We start from the raw sequence: 19,467 nt of genomic DNA on the forward strand, positions 1-19,467 counted from the left end.
TTTTCAAACTTTGGGCATTTTAAGTTCTTTTTAGGAGGAAGTGAAGTGATTTAACAAAAAAAATAAAATACAAGATACTAGAACATTACCAGAATACACATGTAGCCTTAAAGTTATAAATAAAGAGCCTTTCCATTTATGCTCAGGCCAAATCTACACTTAACGGTTTTGCTGGCATAGAAATGTTGGTTTGAGGTGCGAATTCTCACATCACCAGCCCCAACCATAGCGGTGTGTTATCAAAGGACCTAATATAGATAACAGCTTTACTGTCAAAAAAAGTACTCTTGCTTAATTTGCTTACCAAACCAGAATGCTTATACTAGCAAAAGCACCTGTTTACTGGTATAACTGTCTACACTAAGATGGTTTTGCCAGTATACAGAGAAAATGTACACAAAGCTTCAGCATATATTTAATTACCAGGAACCAAGTCCTAAATTTTGTGTTTCTCCTGAAAGTTGACAACCTTTTTTATACTTGAAACGGGAGTAACAGTTTTCCATAATTTTTACACATCCCTAATGCACGCAGAACACTGACCTCTCACCATGGTGAGATGATGTAATTTGAGAAAAATCTTCTTAAACAGATACCTACTTTAGTTTAATTACACAAGCATTGTTAATGATGCAGGATCTCAAAACAGATCTTGCCACTGGATTTGCTAGCATGCAGTGACCATTGTGAGAGTCCGCCGGGGCATCTGCCTGGCCACTGGGATGCAAAGTAGCAATTTACAATTTGCTTTAAAGAGCCCTATCGCACAAGAACCATTGGACAATAGGAACTAATTGCTCACCAGTTTCATTTTTAAATTTAAGTCATTTTACAACTCTGAAAATAAAGTTGTATAATAGAAATGTATCAAATATATGGAGCCAATGCTTAGCTTAATAGAAAGCCTCAGCAGTTATCCCTTTTACCAAGAAGTATAAAAAAGCTGATATACTAAAATTAAAAAAGGTAGCATCAATAACCAACAAAATTTCAACCAGTGTTAATAAAACTCCCTTTTTAGGTCACAACAGGCAAATAATCCCAGTACAGGTAATTTAAAACAATAAATTGAGTCTTATTTAAACATTATTAAATCAGCCTAAAAATGAATTGTCTACAGTGTTGTCATTAAGAACACATTGAAGAACTCACTTTTTCATTGGGTGCCAATGTTGTTGCTGCCCCAGAAAATTTGGAGGGATGTAACTATGCTTTAGCAATTAAGTATAGGTTAAAAAATTGGTTTGTCAACATTAATGCAAGAGATCATCCCTACACAGGTGTACTGCACTTGCCAGACAAATAAGTTGATAATACTTAACAGATCAAGTGTAAATTAAAGCAGATTTACATACCCCAGTTTCCCTCGAAAGCAGCTTTTTTTTGCTTCTGTTAATGTTTACCAGCCATAAGATGCAGAACCTTTGGCTCCAAAGTATTTTCACATAGCCATAAAAATATGAATGACTTCTTCAGCAGAAAGGAAAATTCATCAAGGAAGTCTACTTCCAGTAAAACTGAGGTAGCACTGCACTTTTGCATGTGATGCTTAAGTAATTTAGATACAAAGTGTTAACTACAATTCAGTTGACTGACAGGTACAGTATGTTTTCATAAATAAAATCCAACATTTAGTTCAACACTCCAAAAAAAGAATGACCTGAACTCATGTTTTTTGAGAGTTAGCTTAAAATGGGATTTAGCCATATTACACAAAGCAGTCGCTTACATTGTTTTTAAGAGGGAATTAATGCATTTGTAGTTAGCAGTTAACACTGCTATTCATATTGGTATAAAACCTTAAAATTAATATAACCTAAAATTTCAACAATGTAAACAGCACTACACACAGTACAGACCTGCCCTGATAGGTGTAGGATACAAAACTTGAATCTGGCACTGTATAATTTAGCAATGTTAATTTAAACCTAACAAAAAGATCTACATTGTGCAAGAAATGTCAGACTTATACTAATCTGAAATCTTAAAAAAACAAAAAAAACAAAAACAAAAACCAATAACTGTTTTTAACTTGTAGCCAGGGTCAAATATTTCAGGGCAAGAGTTGAAGGTATAACCAAAATTAAGAAAGTGCCTAAACCATGATACAGCATTTTAGAGCCCTTTCAAATACAAGGCAGAGAAAGGTGTAAAGTAGAAAAATCTGGAGCCTCAGTAATTTCCAGAAAGGTCCAGAGTTTACATTTAATGAAGGGCAACAGGTTATTTCTGTCACTGCTGCTTAAATGCTGTTAAGTCTGTTCTTCTATACACGGACCCTCTGTGTCTGAACATGTAATACATTTGGTTTCCTCTTCTTTTTTCCTTCGTTCCATTTCCCATTCCACAAAGGTATCAAAGAGACTAGGCCAGGCCTCATCTTCACTGTAGTTGCTAAGGTCTGGTCCAATCACCTGAGTAAAATTTAGAAACATGTTCCATGTGTCCCGGGAGATTCCCTTAATTCCTGAGGGGTTCTCAATTAGGAAGTTTAACCACTGGTCCAATATAGGGGGGTTATTTTGGGTGAAGACTAACTTCCAAAGGGCAATGGCTATTTCCCGATGTAGAGACCTCTGTCCTTCTTCAGAGTCCAGGCCAAACTGAAAGGTGAAACGATAGAGATCCTTGAATTTATCTTCTTGTTTGGCTTCATTTAAGAGGCTGGGGAACCTAGAACAAATGCCATCAATGCTGTCCGCATTTATTGCTTTGCAGCCCTCAAAGAACTCCTTCCTATTAGCAAAAGAAAAACCATCTGTTAGTACCTTCACACACAAACTATAAAACCCTATCTGAATATAGCCACTTAGAGCCAAAAATGTACCTCCTTTGATAAGACTAGTAAGGCTAAGTACTGCAAAAATCAGCACACCCTCCCCTTTCATCTGAAGTATTTACATGTCAGCTGTGAGAGCTGCTAAGTAGCCTGTTCAGGATGAAATCTGAATTTTAAAAGTTTGTAATTACTTTTGAATCCAAGTTTGCAGCACTGTTAAATTACACTACTGGGGTGCCATTAACATTTGAAAGGGATTATTCTGTGTGGCCTGAATGGGCAATGCTTCAAGTTCCTCTTATCTTTACTTTTAAGTGAATCTAACACTGGAGAGATGCCAGATTGGCAGGCTTGAAGGCTCCCTCTTTTTTTCCCCCACCAAAGCATAGTACAGGCAACATCAATGCAAGCTACCCTGGGTGCCTGTCCCAAATAATGCTTTGGAGATACCACTCTTAAGGGGCAACTTCAAATGCAGTGATCCTTCAGTCTTTGGTTCCTCTGCCAAGACTGCAAAATGAGGGTTCTGGTTGTGATAGTCAATGATCAGGCAGGCACCTGCTCTCCAGGCACTGATCAGAGATCACCAACTCAATCTACATAGGCTACTGAACAGTTATATACAAATGGTCTTTAGTTCCTACAATCTAGGGACATTTTTAACCTGACAATCTACAGGTAGACAGCTCTGTTCTCCTACTAGCTCCATGGCCCGTCCAGTTCCCATGGTTAGGTTTCATATGATAATAAGCACATTGTGGACTTTTCTCTGTTTAGAGAAAAAATAGAAGTTGTACTTTGAGAAACAACCCACCCAATGCAAGCCAGACTGCCTGAAACCTACTGCTACGTACGATAGCTATTTTACTGGTGAAAGGATGTCACTGACAGTCTGCAGCAGGAAGACCATTATATTGGTGCTGAATGGAGCCAACCTAACAGTTGTGCAGTACCATGCACAAGACTTGATATACCAACTCCTTTATTTCCCAGTGGACATAGCTAGTAGTCATGAGGCAACCGCACAGAAACAGAAAAGTTATTGGGCATTGGAACTTCCTAGGACAAAGTGCAATAATCCTGGAGACTAAGCCCAACCTCCAGCATCTAATGTGAGGCCATCCATTAGTGTGCTATGCAAATAGTTTTCTTAAATCTTTTGAAATTATGGCCACTAGCTATTTGATTAGAGCTACTACAAATCTAAATATTCAGAAGAGAGGATCTGTCTTCTTTGACTGGGCATTGAAAAACTCAGGATTTTGGTTGGCTTGGTTTTTGTTAAGTATACTTGTGGGGAAATCCTGCACCACTGCATGGACACAGAATTCACATCTGTAGATTTCTTTGCTTCCCCACAGAAAAAATGACTTTTTCCCCTAAGCAAAGGGAAGTTGCAAGAGTGGTCATGTGCCCCCACCCTCCGCAGTGCTGGTGTGTGGTTTTGGGTGCACAGAGCTGCGGGCGCAGAGGTAAATCAAAGGGGGGGGGAGGGAGCTGGGGATGCCCTAGCCTGTGCCGGTCAGACCCACCCCACGTCCGTCCAACCCCCATGCATCCAGACACCTTATACCCAGACCTCCCCACCCCATACTCGGACCCCCCACTGAGCCTCACCCCCCTCACTCCCAGAATCCCCCCCACACCCAAAATGCCCCTGCCAAGCTCCCCCAGCCCCACCTGGGGCTGGAGACGCCCCAGCTCGTAGCGCCTACCCTGCGCCGGGCTCACCTCCTGCTCTGAGGGTTGGGGGGGGGGAGGAGCACACTTCCGACCCTGGCCACTCTATGCGGGGGGTCTGACCCACCCCCAGAAACCTTCCCCAGCTCCACATCTTGCCCCACTTCTCCCCCCACGGCTGGAGCGATGGGGGCAGGAAGTCGCCCATCAGCCCAACCCCATGCATCCAGACTCCCCCACACCCAGACCCCCCGGCTGAGCTCCCCCACTCCACCACCCAGAACCCCCCCAAACTCCCACCCCACCGAGCACCAGTCCCCCACCTATGGACCCCGATGAGCCCCTCCCTCCTGCACTGAGACCACCACCCACAGAGTCACCCACACTCGAACCCCCATCCTGAGCCCCACCCCTTATGCGCCTTGACCACCCCACTGAGCTCCCTGCACCTGGACCCCCACCCCACCAAGCCCCAACCAGCTGCACCTGGACCCCCACCTCACAAAGCCCCATTCCCCCCGGCTGACCCCCAACCACTTTCACCTGGACCCTCCTGCAAAGCCCCATTTCCCTCCCCCCCACGAGCCCCTGTGCATCCAGATCCCCCACCCACACACGGACCCCCCAACTGAGCCATCCGCACCCAGATTGCCTACACAGAACCCTCTCACACCACTCTTGGGTCCCCCCAAATGAAGCCCCTCCCCATTTGGATCCTGCTGAGCTGAGTCTGCCTGGTGCAGAGAGGCAGGGCCCCAGGGTGTTTCTGGGGCAAGCCTGTCCCTTGCACTGTGTCAGGTTTGGGTGCAGCCTCAATGCCGAGTCTGTGTCCGGGGGGAAGGAGAGGAGACTTCTGAGTGATCTTCTACCTCTGTGCAGCCAGCCTCCACATTTTACTGACAAATAAAATTTGCAGAATTTTAAAATATTGTGCATAGAATTTTTTTTTGGTGCAAAATTCCCTCAGGAATATAATTAGGAGTTTCCCTTCTCCCCAATACTGTGAAACGTGCTAAAAGGCAACTGGTTGCCACCCTCCACCTCAGAGAAAGCTACACTTCAGTGGTGCTGTAAATATACAGTGTTTAAAAGCATTGCTGCTGACCAGTGTGAAAGACACTACACAAAAATGTAAAAACAAAGAAAAACATTTTGGCCTCTAGTTGCTAGAATGCACAAATGCCACGTCCAACACTGGCAGTCTGGGAACCTTGTACCGGAGATGAATTTACTTAGTAGGCTGTTTTATCCGAATGGTAATGGAAAGTAAGTGCAGTGGATTACACAGATATTAGTAGCTGACTTTACGTTACATTTCTCTTATTTGCATTAAAGTAGAAATCAGTTTCAGCAGTATCTAACATTACTATCAAGTTGGTACTCGAGAGGATAAGACTGATTGTGAGATGTCAGCGTTATACTGAAGTTCGGAGATTGCTAATGCACTTTTCACCATAGGCAGTATAATTTCTGAAGTATGCCTTCAAGCGCAGAAGACTGATGTGTTGCAGAAAATGAACGGTGTTTCCTTTCATAACTAATTTTTTTTGCTGAAGTTCAATCAAATTATATGAAAAAGGAATGAGCATGCAAAGTTAACAGGGCTTCTCACGAGCGTATACAAGAGAGAATATATTTGAACATATAAAATATTTACAAGTGCTGTAGGAACTAACCTTGTAAATTTGCACATGGTAGCTGCCTGGAATTTCCAAGCCAAGACTAGCACTTTAAATTCAGTGGGGTCAACACAGAGGTCATTACAAAAACGTTCCATGCCTTCTTCCAGTATGGCATCTTCTCGTTCGTCCTTGTATCTCCTAAACAATTCCCCAATCCGCTGAAGTGACGATTCCTCGGTGCCAGAAACCGGCTCTTTCTTTGCATCCCCAGAGAAAGTTGGAGGTTGACTAGAATCTAAAGCAGTATCCGTTTTCTTTGTCCCATTGACAAGTATGTCACCAGAGGATTTTGCACATACTGAGGTATGTTCTTCTTTGTGAACTGCACTTCTTTTGCCATGAGACTTGCTGCTAGATTCTCTATCTCCATTTTTGCTGCCAAGGGTGGAAGAAGGATTCTTGCACTTAGTGACACACTGGCCCATGTTGGTGCAAGCCCAGCTTTTAGAGCAGTCCCCTTCTGATCCGACGCCCTCTCAGCTGCTGTTCAATGAACTTCAACATGCCATCAGTGGGAGTCGACTAACCTGGAAATAAGGTTTAAAATCAAATCACTGTTTTCCCACGGAGACCATATTAAGTAGTTAAGTAACATTCACAGAAAAATAAACAAGAGACTAACTTCAGGAGTTTAAGCTTTGCTTACTGAAGAGGAATAATGTACAGAAAGCTAGTGTATGCCATAAATACAGGCAATTTCAACTAAGGTCTGTTGCTTTACCTAGAAATCAATGCAGCTCACTCAGCAGCTGCAGTATACTAACGGGTCCTAATAAAGGAAATTCCTAAAATTCTTACTGTAACATAGGTTACAAAGAGGTTGATTCATGTGCAGAATTCATCAAGACAGACTACTCCAACCCAGAAATATTTTAGAGGAAATCATTTAAAAAACCATGATATACTTAACATATAGAATACAAGACTGTGAAACAAAGCAACATAAGCCAAGGACACTATGTTCAGTCAGAAACCCCAGCATTAACTGGCTTTTTGTTGGCTTTGGTCAGTTTCTGACCAACATCTGAAATCTAGTTTTTTGTTTTCACATATGTATGCATGCTGCATGTTTACAGAGGGGGGAGGTGGTTAAAAGGGGACACGCATCTTTCCTGGAAGATTATAATATGAATTTAAAGAAGGGCAATTCATGGTTTCAAGTACCTATCCCAGTCCCTTGGGAGAGAAGGAGTATGAGGGGCTGCAGGGGGATTTTCCAATGAAAGTTTCACACACACATACTAAGGAATTAATACTTCCAATTTCAGTTTATAAATTTAAACCAAAAACCATAATTGCTTTTGTAGCCATTTCATTCTAATCAAATTATGAAAGTTATACACTCTATAAAAAAGTTGTTTTACCAATGCAAAAAGATTCAGATTAAAAACTAAAAGAAATCCTTTGACAACTATCATGCCAAGGGGCAGCAGTTTTAGGGCTTAAACATTTAGGAAAATCAGAGTAACTCAAAGTACAGATTTGTATATCTTATTTCTCCTCCTCAAGTCCACCAGTCATAACTATTGGTTTGTATCTTGCCTCTGTCAATTAAGCAACAGCCTCCAATGAGAAACTGGACTTTTAGTGCCTTTTCATTACAGCTTCCCTGTTACTTTACTGCCACAACCTGGAACCAGTGAGAGATGAGAAAAGGAAGAGTAAGTAACCAAGGTAAAATACAAAAAAGGCAAATAGAGAAAGATGCGTTATTCCTTCCTGCCCTTTGTCTGTTCAGGTTGTAAGTGCTTCAGGACTTGGATCTGTAATTGTAAGGCAGTTGCCAGTTACCACTACCAGAAGTGGTACCAAGGGCAAATGATTGCTTCAGAAACGAAGGGTATGTTTACACTGCAATCAGAGGTGTGACTGCAGCACATTAGTTATACTGGAGCTAGCTTTAGTCTAGCTAGCACAGGTACCAATAGCACAAACGGCAGTGCTTGCTAGCCGCCCAAATACATACCCAGCGTATCAGGCAGGCTTGTACAGCCTGTACAGAAGCCTGTGCTGCTGCTGCTTCATTGTTCTAGGTACCGGCACTAACTAGATTAAAGCTAGCTAGGGTATGTCTACATGTACTGCAATCAATCAATCACACACACAGTCCCCCCAATGCAGTGGAGACATACCCTTAGAGCCTCTTCCTCTAGAGGCGTCTTTAATAGTGAATGAATATAAAAAATTCCAGAAAACTAATTCAACAGAGGTGGCCATTTTGAGTCCTCAAGTAAGCAACAGCAATTTAATCATTATATTTTCTCTCATCCCACAAGCAATACATTCATATATGTTTATCTTGTTTTGACCATTTGTTCCGATGGTGGTAGGTAAGGCTGTTAGTTTCACAGTTCACTCAATATACTGTAACTCAGCCATTATGGCTCTGTTTTTCCCCCCACTCTAAAAACCAAAACAACTTTTTCCTCATTATTCCATTCAGTTTGCTAGAATCTAGAGATGGAAGAGACTTCTTAGATACTGAACAGGCATCCTGTGGTTCCAACAGTCCAAATCCTTGACATCTTTTAGGTAATCTGCATCATTTGAGATACCATTTGTATATGGGGGCAAGTATTAATTTAATGTTTGTAAAGCTCTGATTTAACAGTGCTATCTATATTAGTTCATATTTTAAGGGTTCGCTTAATTGTTTTTATTTTCCCCCAATTATTATAAAAACGGCTGCTTGTTTAAAAAGCCAAATGCTACTTGACATTACTGTTATAGCTCTTTGATAATTAAATCTGCAATCTGCCTACAGGTCCACTTTGCCACTTTCCCCAACAGTTTGCATCACAGTAATTTCACTCTACTGAAAGTCAATCAATTGTGAACAGAACACTACTGTATTGAATGCAAATTCCAGGATACCAACTCCCTCCTGGATTTACTTAAATTGATCTGAGTCTGAATCCCAATTGACTTGTGAATGGATGGCTAATAGCTCTATCACCTTCCAGAAGTAATACGCAGTACTTAGGTAACTGAATAATGTAGCTACCACAGATTAAGTTTTTGTTTTTAAGTAAAGCATGGAAGAGAAACTGAGTAAAATGAAAATCCAGCGTTATAGCAAATATTTTTTAGAAAGGTAGGCGTCTGGCAGGGTATAAACCATCATGCATATGGGTGTAAGACAACGTCTAGCTGTTGGGAGTTAGGAAAACTTTCCCTCTGGGCAGAATATCCCATAACTGCCTACTAGTGCAGGATTTAGTGCAGGTACTGGCCCAAGCCAGAGGCAGGATACTGGATGGATCACTACATGGGTCACTGATCTTATCCAATATGGCAATTCTTATGTTCCTATACATCTAGAAAGAAGAGAAGAAAGTTCACATTGCATGATTGTGATTTACATAATCAAGCTTCAGAGTAGCAGCCGTGTTAGTCTGTATCCGCAAAAAGAACAGGAGTACTTGTGGCACCTTAGAGACTAACAAATTTGAGCATAAACTTTCGTGGGCTACAGCTCACTTCATCGGATGCATGTAGTGGAAAATACAGTAGGAAGATGTTCTGTGTGTGTGTGTGTGTGTGTGTGTGTGTGTGTGTGTGTGTGTATATACACACACACACACACACAGAGAACATGAAACAATGGGTATTACCATACACACTATAAGGAGAGTGATCAGTTAAGGTGAGCTTTTATCAGCAGGAGAGAAAAAGCTGTATGTGTGATTTTTGTTCTCCTGCTTCCTAAGTAACGATTGGTTTCACCACAGAAAAAGATTTCTGATATTTTTAAGTCTGGTCATGTCATTTTTTACAATATGACAATGTTGATCTCATTACTACTTTTCCTAATGACAGTGATTATATTACATAGCATGAAGGTCTCAGTCAGTCAATGTTATCAACAGACGCTGTAGGTGAGAAGATCTTATCGTCATGGTAGTTTCAGAAAATGCTGTCAGAAGTTAGTTTTAGGTTAACCTATATTGTGCAACTTAACCAAGTCTATTGTTTCAAATAAGCGCCTGCCCACGCACCTCTCCCCTTCAGAAAAGATTTTCCTATATTCCAATCCATCTGTCTTTTATTATGAGACTAGCTGTCTGTTAGCAGTGCTTTACTAATAATAGCACAACACCCACACCAGCAGAGCCCAGACAGTGTCAGCTATTTGTCCAGAAATGGAACATCTCCCTTCCCTCTACTGAGTAGCTGTTCCAAAACGTAATCCTACCTACTACAAGCAGACATCAGAAGAGATTTAAAGTACCACTGTTGTAATTCCTCACTTCTCTTGTAGTATAGGAAACCTGAGGCAACGTTCCAATTCTTTTAAGTACTCTTGCTCCAAAAATAGAAAAACCAGCTTTAAAAAAAAAAAAAAAAAAAGAGTGTCCAGCTACCTCCACAGTCAATTTCTCCACATATCTTGTTCTGCAACTTTCTGGTTGTTTTCCAATGTTGCTTCAGTGTGGGAATGCTGTTCTCACACTGCTGGATCCACTCCGCTTGCTTGCTAGTCTTTTTTGCTTCCCATTCCACTAGCGTTTCAAAAGTGAGAGATGCAACAGAATGGGATGGAGAAAAGAAAATTGTGCACATGGGGAATTATATTTCTTATTGGGAGAGATGGGGGAGAAGAGATCCAATTGCAGCATCAGGAGCTATGGTGAGAGTTCAGACTTTAGAGGGGATCAGAAAAAAAAAACTACTTCTGATTATAAAATGAGTATAGGAAATAAGCAACATGATCTCGGTCATCTAGTATGACCAAGCAAGCCCAACTGAAACTTGAGGAGCTGATTCTCAGTTAGAATGTTAATATGAATGGGTAAGTTCAGATGTATCCAAATATTAAGATTGTTGTATTAGAAGGCAGTGTAATTGCCAGAAGCCGTAAGGACAGAGTAAAAAAAATGTACACTAAACATATTTATAAATAAGTGAGTGGCAATTTGATAAAAACATCAGGACGAGTAAATAATGATAAAAACTAGAGGAAAAAGCTGCAGGTACCACTAGTTATAGACTACTACTGCTAGAGAATAAAATCTGAGACCAAAATCTGAGGAAATCAAAGCCACGGGATACTGTACTCCTGAAGGATTTTGACTACTCAGCCAACTGTTGAGCAAAAATTTACAGCTAAGCATGAATCATCTAGAGAGGTCTATGTTATGAGGAAGACAGGCTCATGAACCAGAAAGTGGAGAAGCCATAGCACTATTGTGAATCTACTTTTTCCAACCAGAAGGAAGCAACTGAGAACCCAGAGCTAGTAGTCACCACCACTAAGAATAAGATTTGCAGACCTCAATATTACACATGAAATAAAATTAAAGAGGTAGAAACCATTAGGAAGATCTTATTAATACAGCCATTAATTTTAAAATGTGGGTAAGAAAGTAATTGGGGAAAAAGTGGGTAAGAAAGTAACTGAAGGGAATAAAACTGACTCCTTCATAGCAATTATTTTTGAAGTCAAAGAAATAGGAACATTCCATAAGAATGGCAAAAAGCCAGCAGGTTTGGGGTTTTTGTTGGGGGTTGGAGGGTTCAGTTAAGCAATGCCTTCAGTTTAACTGCAACCACTAATATAATGGAACCAAGAGTGAGACAAGAATCCGTTAACACCTGAAGAATAATGAAGTCATGAGCAATAAACAGCATGTGGTTTATAGAAGAAAAACAGCACCAGAATTTTTTAAATTAAAACTTACAAAATTGAAAGGAGAGCAATAGGACAAAATGTCAGGAGGTGTCAGGGGAAACCCAAAACAGATCTCCCTTCGTTGCATGAAAGAAACGAAAAGTTTAGGGATTTCCACTACAAATGGAAGTTCAGCTAATTGGTATACCCCCTTCCATCGTAACCCAGGGAGCATACTCCATGGTAACAGCATGGCTGAAGTTCTGCAGGATATCCTCACTGTCTCAGCATCTCCCAGCAAATCCATACAAAGTTTCCAACAGAAATTAATCCAGACTCCTACAGAATCCTGGATGTATGGCATGACAACATAGTATCCAGAGGAGCAGAGGCTATTGGGAGCAACATGGATGTTCCAGCTCTGTTCAGATGCTCCAGAATGCGTAGTATTTCTTAGGATACATGTAAGAGGGTATTACACTGCTACCTCTTCAGGCTCTTTCACTTTTCCTCCTATCCATCCAAGGTTTCCACCTTGGAAGCTTTACAGATGTCAACTCTAGTTATCTTACTCTGAGAGGGGAATGGTCAGGCTGCTCTAATAACAGTTTTACCTTCTCAAATGTCTATTCAGCGTCACAAAAAGTTTAATACTTACATAAAAAAAGAAATGATCCCCCGTGGATTTGAGATTAAGTTTCCTTCAGACTTCCAGGTCTTCACATGGAATGCTGTAAAACAAGAGGACTACTCAGAAACCTTTACACTTTAAAAGCAGACTGCAATAACTGTAAAATGCACCTTTAAAAATACAACCACCTACTACTATATATGAGAACACCTGATGAATTTGCAATTTTTTTACACAACTAAAATCTATTTGTTGTAATAGTAACATTTCTACAAACGATGTAGCCTTTCAATTAGTCAGTGATTAGAGCAATATTAGCCAGCATTAGCTCAGTTTCAGAGATAATTAGCATCAGATTACTACATTGTTATTTGTACCCAGAATATAATTAAGGTATTGGATACAGCAACACATTTTATCTCAATGGAAGTTTCAACTTACAGCCATTTCAGTAGACTGCGCTTTTATGACTTTTAGCAAGGTGCTTCATTTCTTGCATTCAAGACAAGTTAGAGTGCATACTCTAGTATATGCACCAACCAGCAATTAGTAGCGAGTAAGGGGACATCCAATCCCTAGGAGAACCAAATAAATACCACTTTCAGTGTAGCTCTACTCTGAAAAGGGATCGCTCCCCTCTTCCCCAAAGAGCATTGTAAGGTTCCACGTTTATTGTGCCTCATGGACGTCCAGATAAAACACAGGCAGGGTATGTCTAGACTAGAGCTGGAAAGTGTGAATTGCAGCTGGAGGCAACATACACACACCAGCTCAGAGTTAAAATAGAAAATACAAAAAACACAAAAATAGAAGGATAGCCGCAACAGTGCAAGCGGCAGGAGGCACTAGAATATGATGCCCCGAGTAAGATCCTGTCCAAGACCACAGGACAGGTTAGCCTCTCCCGCCAGTCGCACTGCCACAGTTACACTCGTGCTGCCATTTTTGGCGTGTTCGTTCCGATCAAGCTTGTGCAGGTATGTCTCCCTGAGCTGGAATTTACACCTTCCGGCTCTAGTGCAGACATAACTATCTTTCTTGGCAAACAGAGGGTTTCTTAACTCCCAGCTCTGCAAATTCAACCCCAAATCTGAAAAGCAGGCTGGGTTCTCTCCGGCTTATGCAACAGAAGTTCTGATTGCAGAACCTACTCAACAACTGTGTTCATGCACAAGTTAGAAAAGAATCTCAGCTCACTCTTCTGGAGCGGCATTGGCTCTGCAGTACTAATAAGAGTAGTAAAGAAGCACATATGGCTCAGTACATTCAGGGAGCAGAGTCAGTTGATTGAGAGGTGCCACTTCTTTGCTCACTGTTTAGATTGGAACGGCTTGTTAAGAAGCAAGCTGGAGACTTGCTCATACCCATAGAGCTTTTCCAATGGAAAGCAGTAGGGAGTGGATGGGGAAATGACAGTCCATGTTTCCTTGAACTGCTTTTGACCCCCATATCCATGCTGCTCCAAGTACTCCAAAAAGAACCAGTTCAGGGTAAAGCAGCTTCAAACGACAGTGTGAGTTCAAGGAATTGGGCATCTGGGAGCATCTAAAAAAAAAAAAAAAAAATCTCTGAAGTTGTCAGGAAGTGCTTTTACCCATCCTCGGGGAAAAACAGCACAGAGACAACATTTTAACAAAAAGAAGAACAGGAGTACTTGTGGCACCTTAGAGACTAACAAATTTATTAGAGCATAAGCTTTCGTGGACTACAGCCCACTTCTTCGGATGCATATAGAATGGAACATATATTGAGGAGATATATATACACACATACAGAGAGCATAAACAGGTAGGAGTAGGCTGTAGTCCACGAAAGCTTATGCTCTAATAAATTTGTTAGTCTCTAAGGTGCCACAAGTACTCCTGTTCTTCTTTTTGCGGATACAGACTAACACGGCTGCTACTCTGAAACCTAACATTTTAACAGTTTTTATATATTCCACCTTTATGACAAACTATGCTTTAAGCAATTTGATGGGGGGGGGATAAAGACTGCTTTTTCAGGAAAGGGCTACACCGTTCAATACTTATCTGAAAATATCATGAGTCTGGGCCATCAAATCTGTGTCTCCAGTTAACTACAGTACAAAATGCAAAGAGTAAATTTAGTTCTGGAGATACCAAAGACTGATGTAATTCAGGCCTAGCTAGTGAAAGCCAAACGTTTTCCAGGGTATCGTGAAGTAGTTTCCACCTTGGCTGACCTGTGGATACGTACTATATACTGCCAGATGCCAGCAATTTTAACATCTGTTAAATTAGTCAGCTCCAACCTTTCCCTAGTTATTTTTAATTCAGTTGTGTTGCACATTGCTGGGTTCAAACTGTACAGTAAGTACCCTGACGCTTGTATCAATCTCTAAATAGCTCCAAACATCAAGAGATAGTTGGTTTCAAAACTGGTATTTTTTTATCAGAAGTTCTTACCACTGGTTTGCTAAACTTGTAAGGTTAGACTTACCCACACCTCACAACGCTAACGTGTGGGATTCAAAATAAAGAATAAGTTTGAGCTAGCAGTTAGGGAAGTCCTAGCTACTCAGGTATATATTTAAAGGTCCTCCAGAAGATCAGAGGTGAGGACCAACGTACACTTTAATTAGGTCCTTGGGTCATGGCTACAAAGTTATGGTGGCCATGTACTACTGTCAGTTCATAACGTCTTCCTCACTGGTGTCAACAGAAATTTTTGGTGTCAAGGCAATTTAGAAGATGGCCCTTAACTTTTTAGTTGTTTAGTACTCTGTGGAAAAAAGATTATGCAAAAAGTCATCAAGAGCACCATATCTTTCCCCACTTTTCCTCCCCTTTTGCTGGATATCATGCAGTGGTTTTAAGACTTTTAGGCATCTCCTTCTGGCTTCCCATGCTTCCCCATTTTGGTGCTTTGGCACTCTTGATCTCTGCAAGAAAGGCATCGTTTTAATATGGAACGGCTGTAAAGGCAGAATAACTAGTGTTCTAGTCGCTTTCCTTCCAGGTGTAAGAGCTTCTGCAGTTGAGAATGAAACAGTTATCTTTGCGAGGAAAACAATAGTAGTATGATCATACTCTTTTTGCCCTCTTCAGCAGGCTTTATATACAAACAGATGGAGGCGGATAGAAATGGACTTGGAAGGCTTTGCCAGTACAGGTATACCAGCAAAGCACTCCTACTGTGGACAAAACTCATACTTGCAAAGGTGCTCTTTTGTCAGCATAGTGTATCCAGCCCCAGTCCTCCTCTCTCCTCCCATGAAGCGAAATAAGCTAAACTGGCAGTATAAAGCATCTATACTAAGGGCTTTTGCCAGCTCAGCTATATTGGTCAGGGATCACACGTCTTCACATCCCTGCTGGACATAGCTATGCCTAAAAAAGTTTGTTGTGTACAACTGGCTTTAGTCCCATCCATTGCAGAAGTAGATCTGTGTGAAATATTTCACAAGGAAGCCTGAAAACAGGAAAGGTTTTCCAGGTTTTGTGGTAATTGAGGAGCTCTAATCAGGTATGCTGAGGTTCAAGAATCTTTCAGTGAACCCGAGAAATTTTATGAATATGAGTGAAACCACTCAAGTTCTGGTTTTGCACAAATTCAAACCAAACAAAATGAAGCAAAATTCTAATGTCAGATGAATTTTGCTTTGAGTTTTGGGTCCAAACCCCGGGGATGTGAACCCAGATGAATCAAAACTGGAAAAAGTTTGTACAAACTTCTGCAAACAGAATATTTTATTTTAGGGTGCGGGATTAATACACACATCCTGTGCATGAGACCTATTAAAAGAGAAAAGTGATTAGGATCACACAAACCTCCCTAGTTTGTCTTTGCAGCCAGCTCTGTATGAAAGTGACTGAGTGCAATTTTGGCTGCTGCTACTTGTGGGCGAAATTATAGTGAAATCAAGCGATGGAAGAGCTGAACACCACATTGCTCAATCAGCAGGCGAGTTGGAATTTTGAAGCCTACAAACTGTTAGGATCTGCTGAGGTGAAGCTCTCTCTCAAGGGAATCCTTAATTTAAGTAAGAAAAGTCAGTTTAAAGTTGAGCTAGATAGGGAAAGGAAGTGTGGAATCAGGGGACAAACCCCCCCCCACCTTTGAAATGTCATCCTATATTTCTAGAAGCCAGTTTACAGCAGCTCCAGAAACTCACTACAACTGCAGCCAATGTTTTTGGGCCAATTAGCTATGCCAAGAATCAGAATTGCAGACACTTCGTAGTAGCATGAACTGCGACCGCCTTCCAACATCTATAGCTACCCTGCAACGAGTCCCATAATAGCTGGGAAGTAGTTAAGAATTTGTTAAACGATCATGTCTAGACATTGTGTTAGCAAAAGTAGTAGTCTAGGAATGTACCATTAAAGAAAGTTTTCCTTCCATGCACTCCACACAGAAGACACCTATTCTGCTATGTTCTTTATCCAAATCCATACTATGAAAGGGAAAGAGCAATAGTATAAAACATCAAATGCTTCCAAATTGCAATAAATACAGTCTAAAAAAATTACAAGTAGGTGTTTCAGCCCATCATGCTGTGTTAATTTTAGAACAAGGCTAGCTGAAGAAAATAGACTGAAGAACAAAGTGAAAGATGATAGAAGTCATATCTAAAAGACTGACACATTCTGTACCTTGGGGGAGCATCCTGTAACCCCTGATATTCCTCATCTGTATTTAATTGTGATATTACATATAAAGCATGCCTTATAAGGTATCAGGGGAAAGATTAGGATCTGCTGAAAGTCATTTCTCTATCCATATATGTATATCATTAATGCATAGGAAGTTATGAGAATTGTGTTGTATGGTTGTCACTAAAACATGCTGTAAGTTGGGGAATCAGCCACATATTAGCTCCCCACAGGCAACAGCAAGGAAAGTAACCAAAACTTGGGCGGGGTGTCAAACAACCCATCAAAAGCCATTGTCCAGCAAGGGAGCTACAATTTAATGACTCACCTGCATGAGGCCACACCAGGGGAATTGCTCAACCTCATCTGGAGACTCAGCAATGCCCCCGGACATGCCTGGACTTGTACTCCCCAAGCACATAGGACTGAGGATATAAAACAGATATAGTGGCCCCATGCTGGGCCTTTCTCCTTCACCCACCTATGCTGCAAGTAACAAGGACACTCAAACTCTAACTGAGGGGCCTGGCCCATGAACTGCAATATCCAGTGGGGTGAGAAAAACTGCTTAGTCTAGTTCTGGAGTCAGCAACGTTCGGCACGCGGCTCGCCAGGGTAAGCACCCTGGCGGGCCGGGCCAGTTTATTTACCTGCTGACGCGGCAGGTTCGGCTGATCGCGGCTCCCACTGGCCGCGGTTTGCCGTCCCGGGCCAATGGGGGCGGCGGGAAGCCGCGGCCAGCACATCCCTCGCCCGCGCCGCTTCCCACCGCCCCTACTGGCCCGGGACAGTGAACCGCGGCCAGTGCGGGCCGCGATCGGCCGAACCTGCCGCGTCAGCAGGTAAATAAACTGGCCCGGCCCACCAGGGTGCTTACCCTGACGAGCCGCGTGCCAAACGTTGCCGACCCCTGGTCTAGTTGTTGCCCAGTCTAATCGGGTTGAGAGTTTAGACTAACTGTTTATATTTAATTTTTTTTTGGTAACTAACTTTTTGCCTATCACTTAAAATCTATCTTTTGTAGTCAATAAATTTGTTTTACTGTTTATCTTCATCAGTGAGTTTGCCTGAAATGTGTGGTAAATCTGCTCAGGTTTTGCAAAGGCTGGTATATACCCACTTTCCATTGATGAAGGGGTGAACCAATTAATAAATCTGCATTGTTCATCTTGAGCAGTGCGAGACGGTATATTCCTGAGGTTTACGGCTGGGAGCGGGGGGAATTTGGGCTCCGGTGCCTTTCTCCGTGAGATTCATGAGTGGCTCTTGGAGCATTCATGCAATATAGCTGGGTGTGGGGTCTCCACATGCGGTCGTGCTGAGTGATAACAGCACCTGGAGGGGTTTGCTGCTGGTCACTAGCAAGGCATTGTGAGAGACAGCCCAGGCTGGAGAGAGTTCAGGGGGCACAGCGGTCCCACAGTCCCAGGCTGCATCCTGGGGATCCCGTCACAGGTACTCACAACTAGTTTTGTTCTTTAGAAGACCCATTGCTTGAAGTTGCTTTTTGGATCCCTTTGCTTTTTCAATGGCAGCCCGTCATACTATCCTTGCATTGTTTCTTGGATGTTTTCCTTATCCCAAACCTCTATCTTTTATGGCCAGAACCACAAAGTAACCACAGAGTTTGTTACTTTTCATTTTCTATTTCTATTGAACATCATTTTTAAAAAGCTTATAAATCCTTTGGACACAGGTGCTATATCCTGTACTTGTAGACGGTGAGCTGATGATTTCTTTAGTCTTCTCCATATAAGCTATGATCCTAAGAAGCCCGTCATGCAACCGAGAAGCCTGCTTAGCACACTAGCTTTTCTTATTATGTATACTACAGTTGCCCCCAGAGGCGCCATCTGAGACTGCTAGGCTCAGTACAATCACAGTGTGAAACAGACTTTGCTTTGAAGAGTTTATGGACAATGGGTGGAGGGGAACCAAGCCACAGCCAGATGAAGTGACCACTCAAAGGTATGGAGTCAGTCAGTGGCAGAGCGTGAACCAGAACCCGAGTCTCCTGCCTCCCAGTCCAGTTCCTATCCTCTAGATACTTTTAAATGACAACATTTTAACAAGTAAATGAATATTTCTTTCACTGCAGGATACTCAGATTTGTTCCTCTTTGCTTCAGAAGCAAAGATGTTTTTACTGATAGCACTAGTCATCTCCAGCTATTTAAAGCTTAAAGGTCTAATTTTCATAATTCCTTATTGACTTCACTGGCAACTCTGGATCCTTAGCCACTCTGAAAAGTCAAGCCGTAAACCTACTGATTTTTTAAATGCTAAAATACTAATAGCCAAGCGTGTTATTTCCAGAGTTCATTATAGGCTTTAGCATAACTTCATTGTTACTTGAGGTTTCTAGTACAGAAGTTATGAATAACCAAAGTAGCACACCAGCACAACCACTAGCAAAATTAGCAAGTATGCTAAGCTGCGATGCCATCATATTGCACAAGCTAAGGGCAA

At 41.7% G+C, this 19,467-nt stretch overlaps 1 protein-coding gene across 7 annotated transcripts in view; it reads right to left on the bottom strand.

The window, feature by feature from the left end:
* The window catches only part of DCUN1D3 (defective in cullin neddylation 1 domain containing 3), a 27,560-nt gene continuing 8,093 nt past the window's right edge, over positions 1–19,467 (bottom strand). For 3 of the 7 annotated variants that reach the window (XM_005304742.4, XM_005304741.5, XM_005304740.5), the window contains exons 2-4: positions 12,411–12,483; positions 6,136–6,668; positions 1–2,736 (exon numbers count right to left, since the gene is read on the bottom strand). In XM_005304742.4, coding sequence (XP_005304799.1) covers positions 2,253–2,736; positions 6,136–6,566 — 915 coding nt within the window. In that variant the 5' untranslated portion in view covers positions 6,567–6,668; positions 12,411–12,483 and the 3' untranslated portion in view covers positions 1–2,252. Of the gene's footprint in view, positions 2,737–6,135; positions 6,669–12,410; positions 12,484–12,824; positions 13,929–16,724; positions 17,513–19,467 lie in introns of those variants that run through there. The other 4 variants (XM_065558965.1, XM_065558967.1, XM_065558963.1 and 1 more) reach the window with 4 other exon arrangements.

Source organism: Chrysemys picta, chromosome 10 (assembly GCF_011386835.1).
Source record: "Chrysemys picta bellii isolate R12L10 chromosome 10, ASM1138683v2, whole genome shotgun sequence".
NCBI classification, from domain to species: Eukaryota; Metazoa; Chordata; order Testudines; family Emydidae; genus Chrysemys; species Chrysemys picta.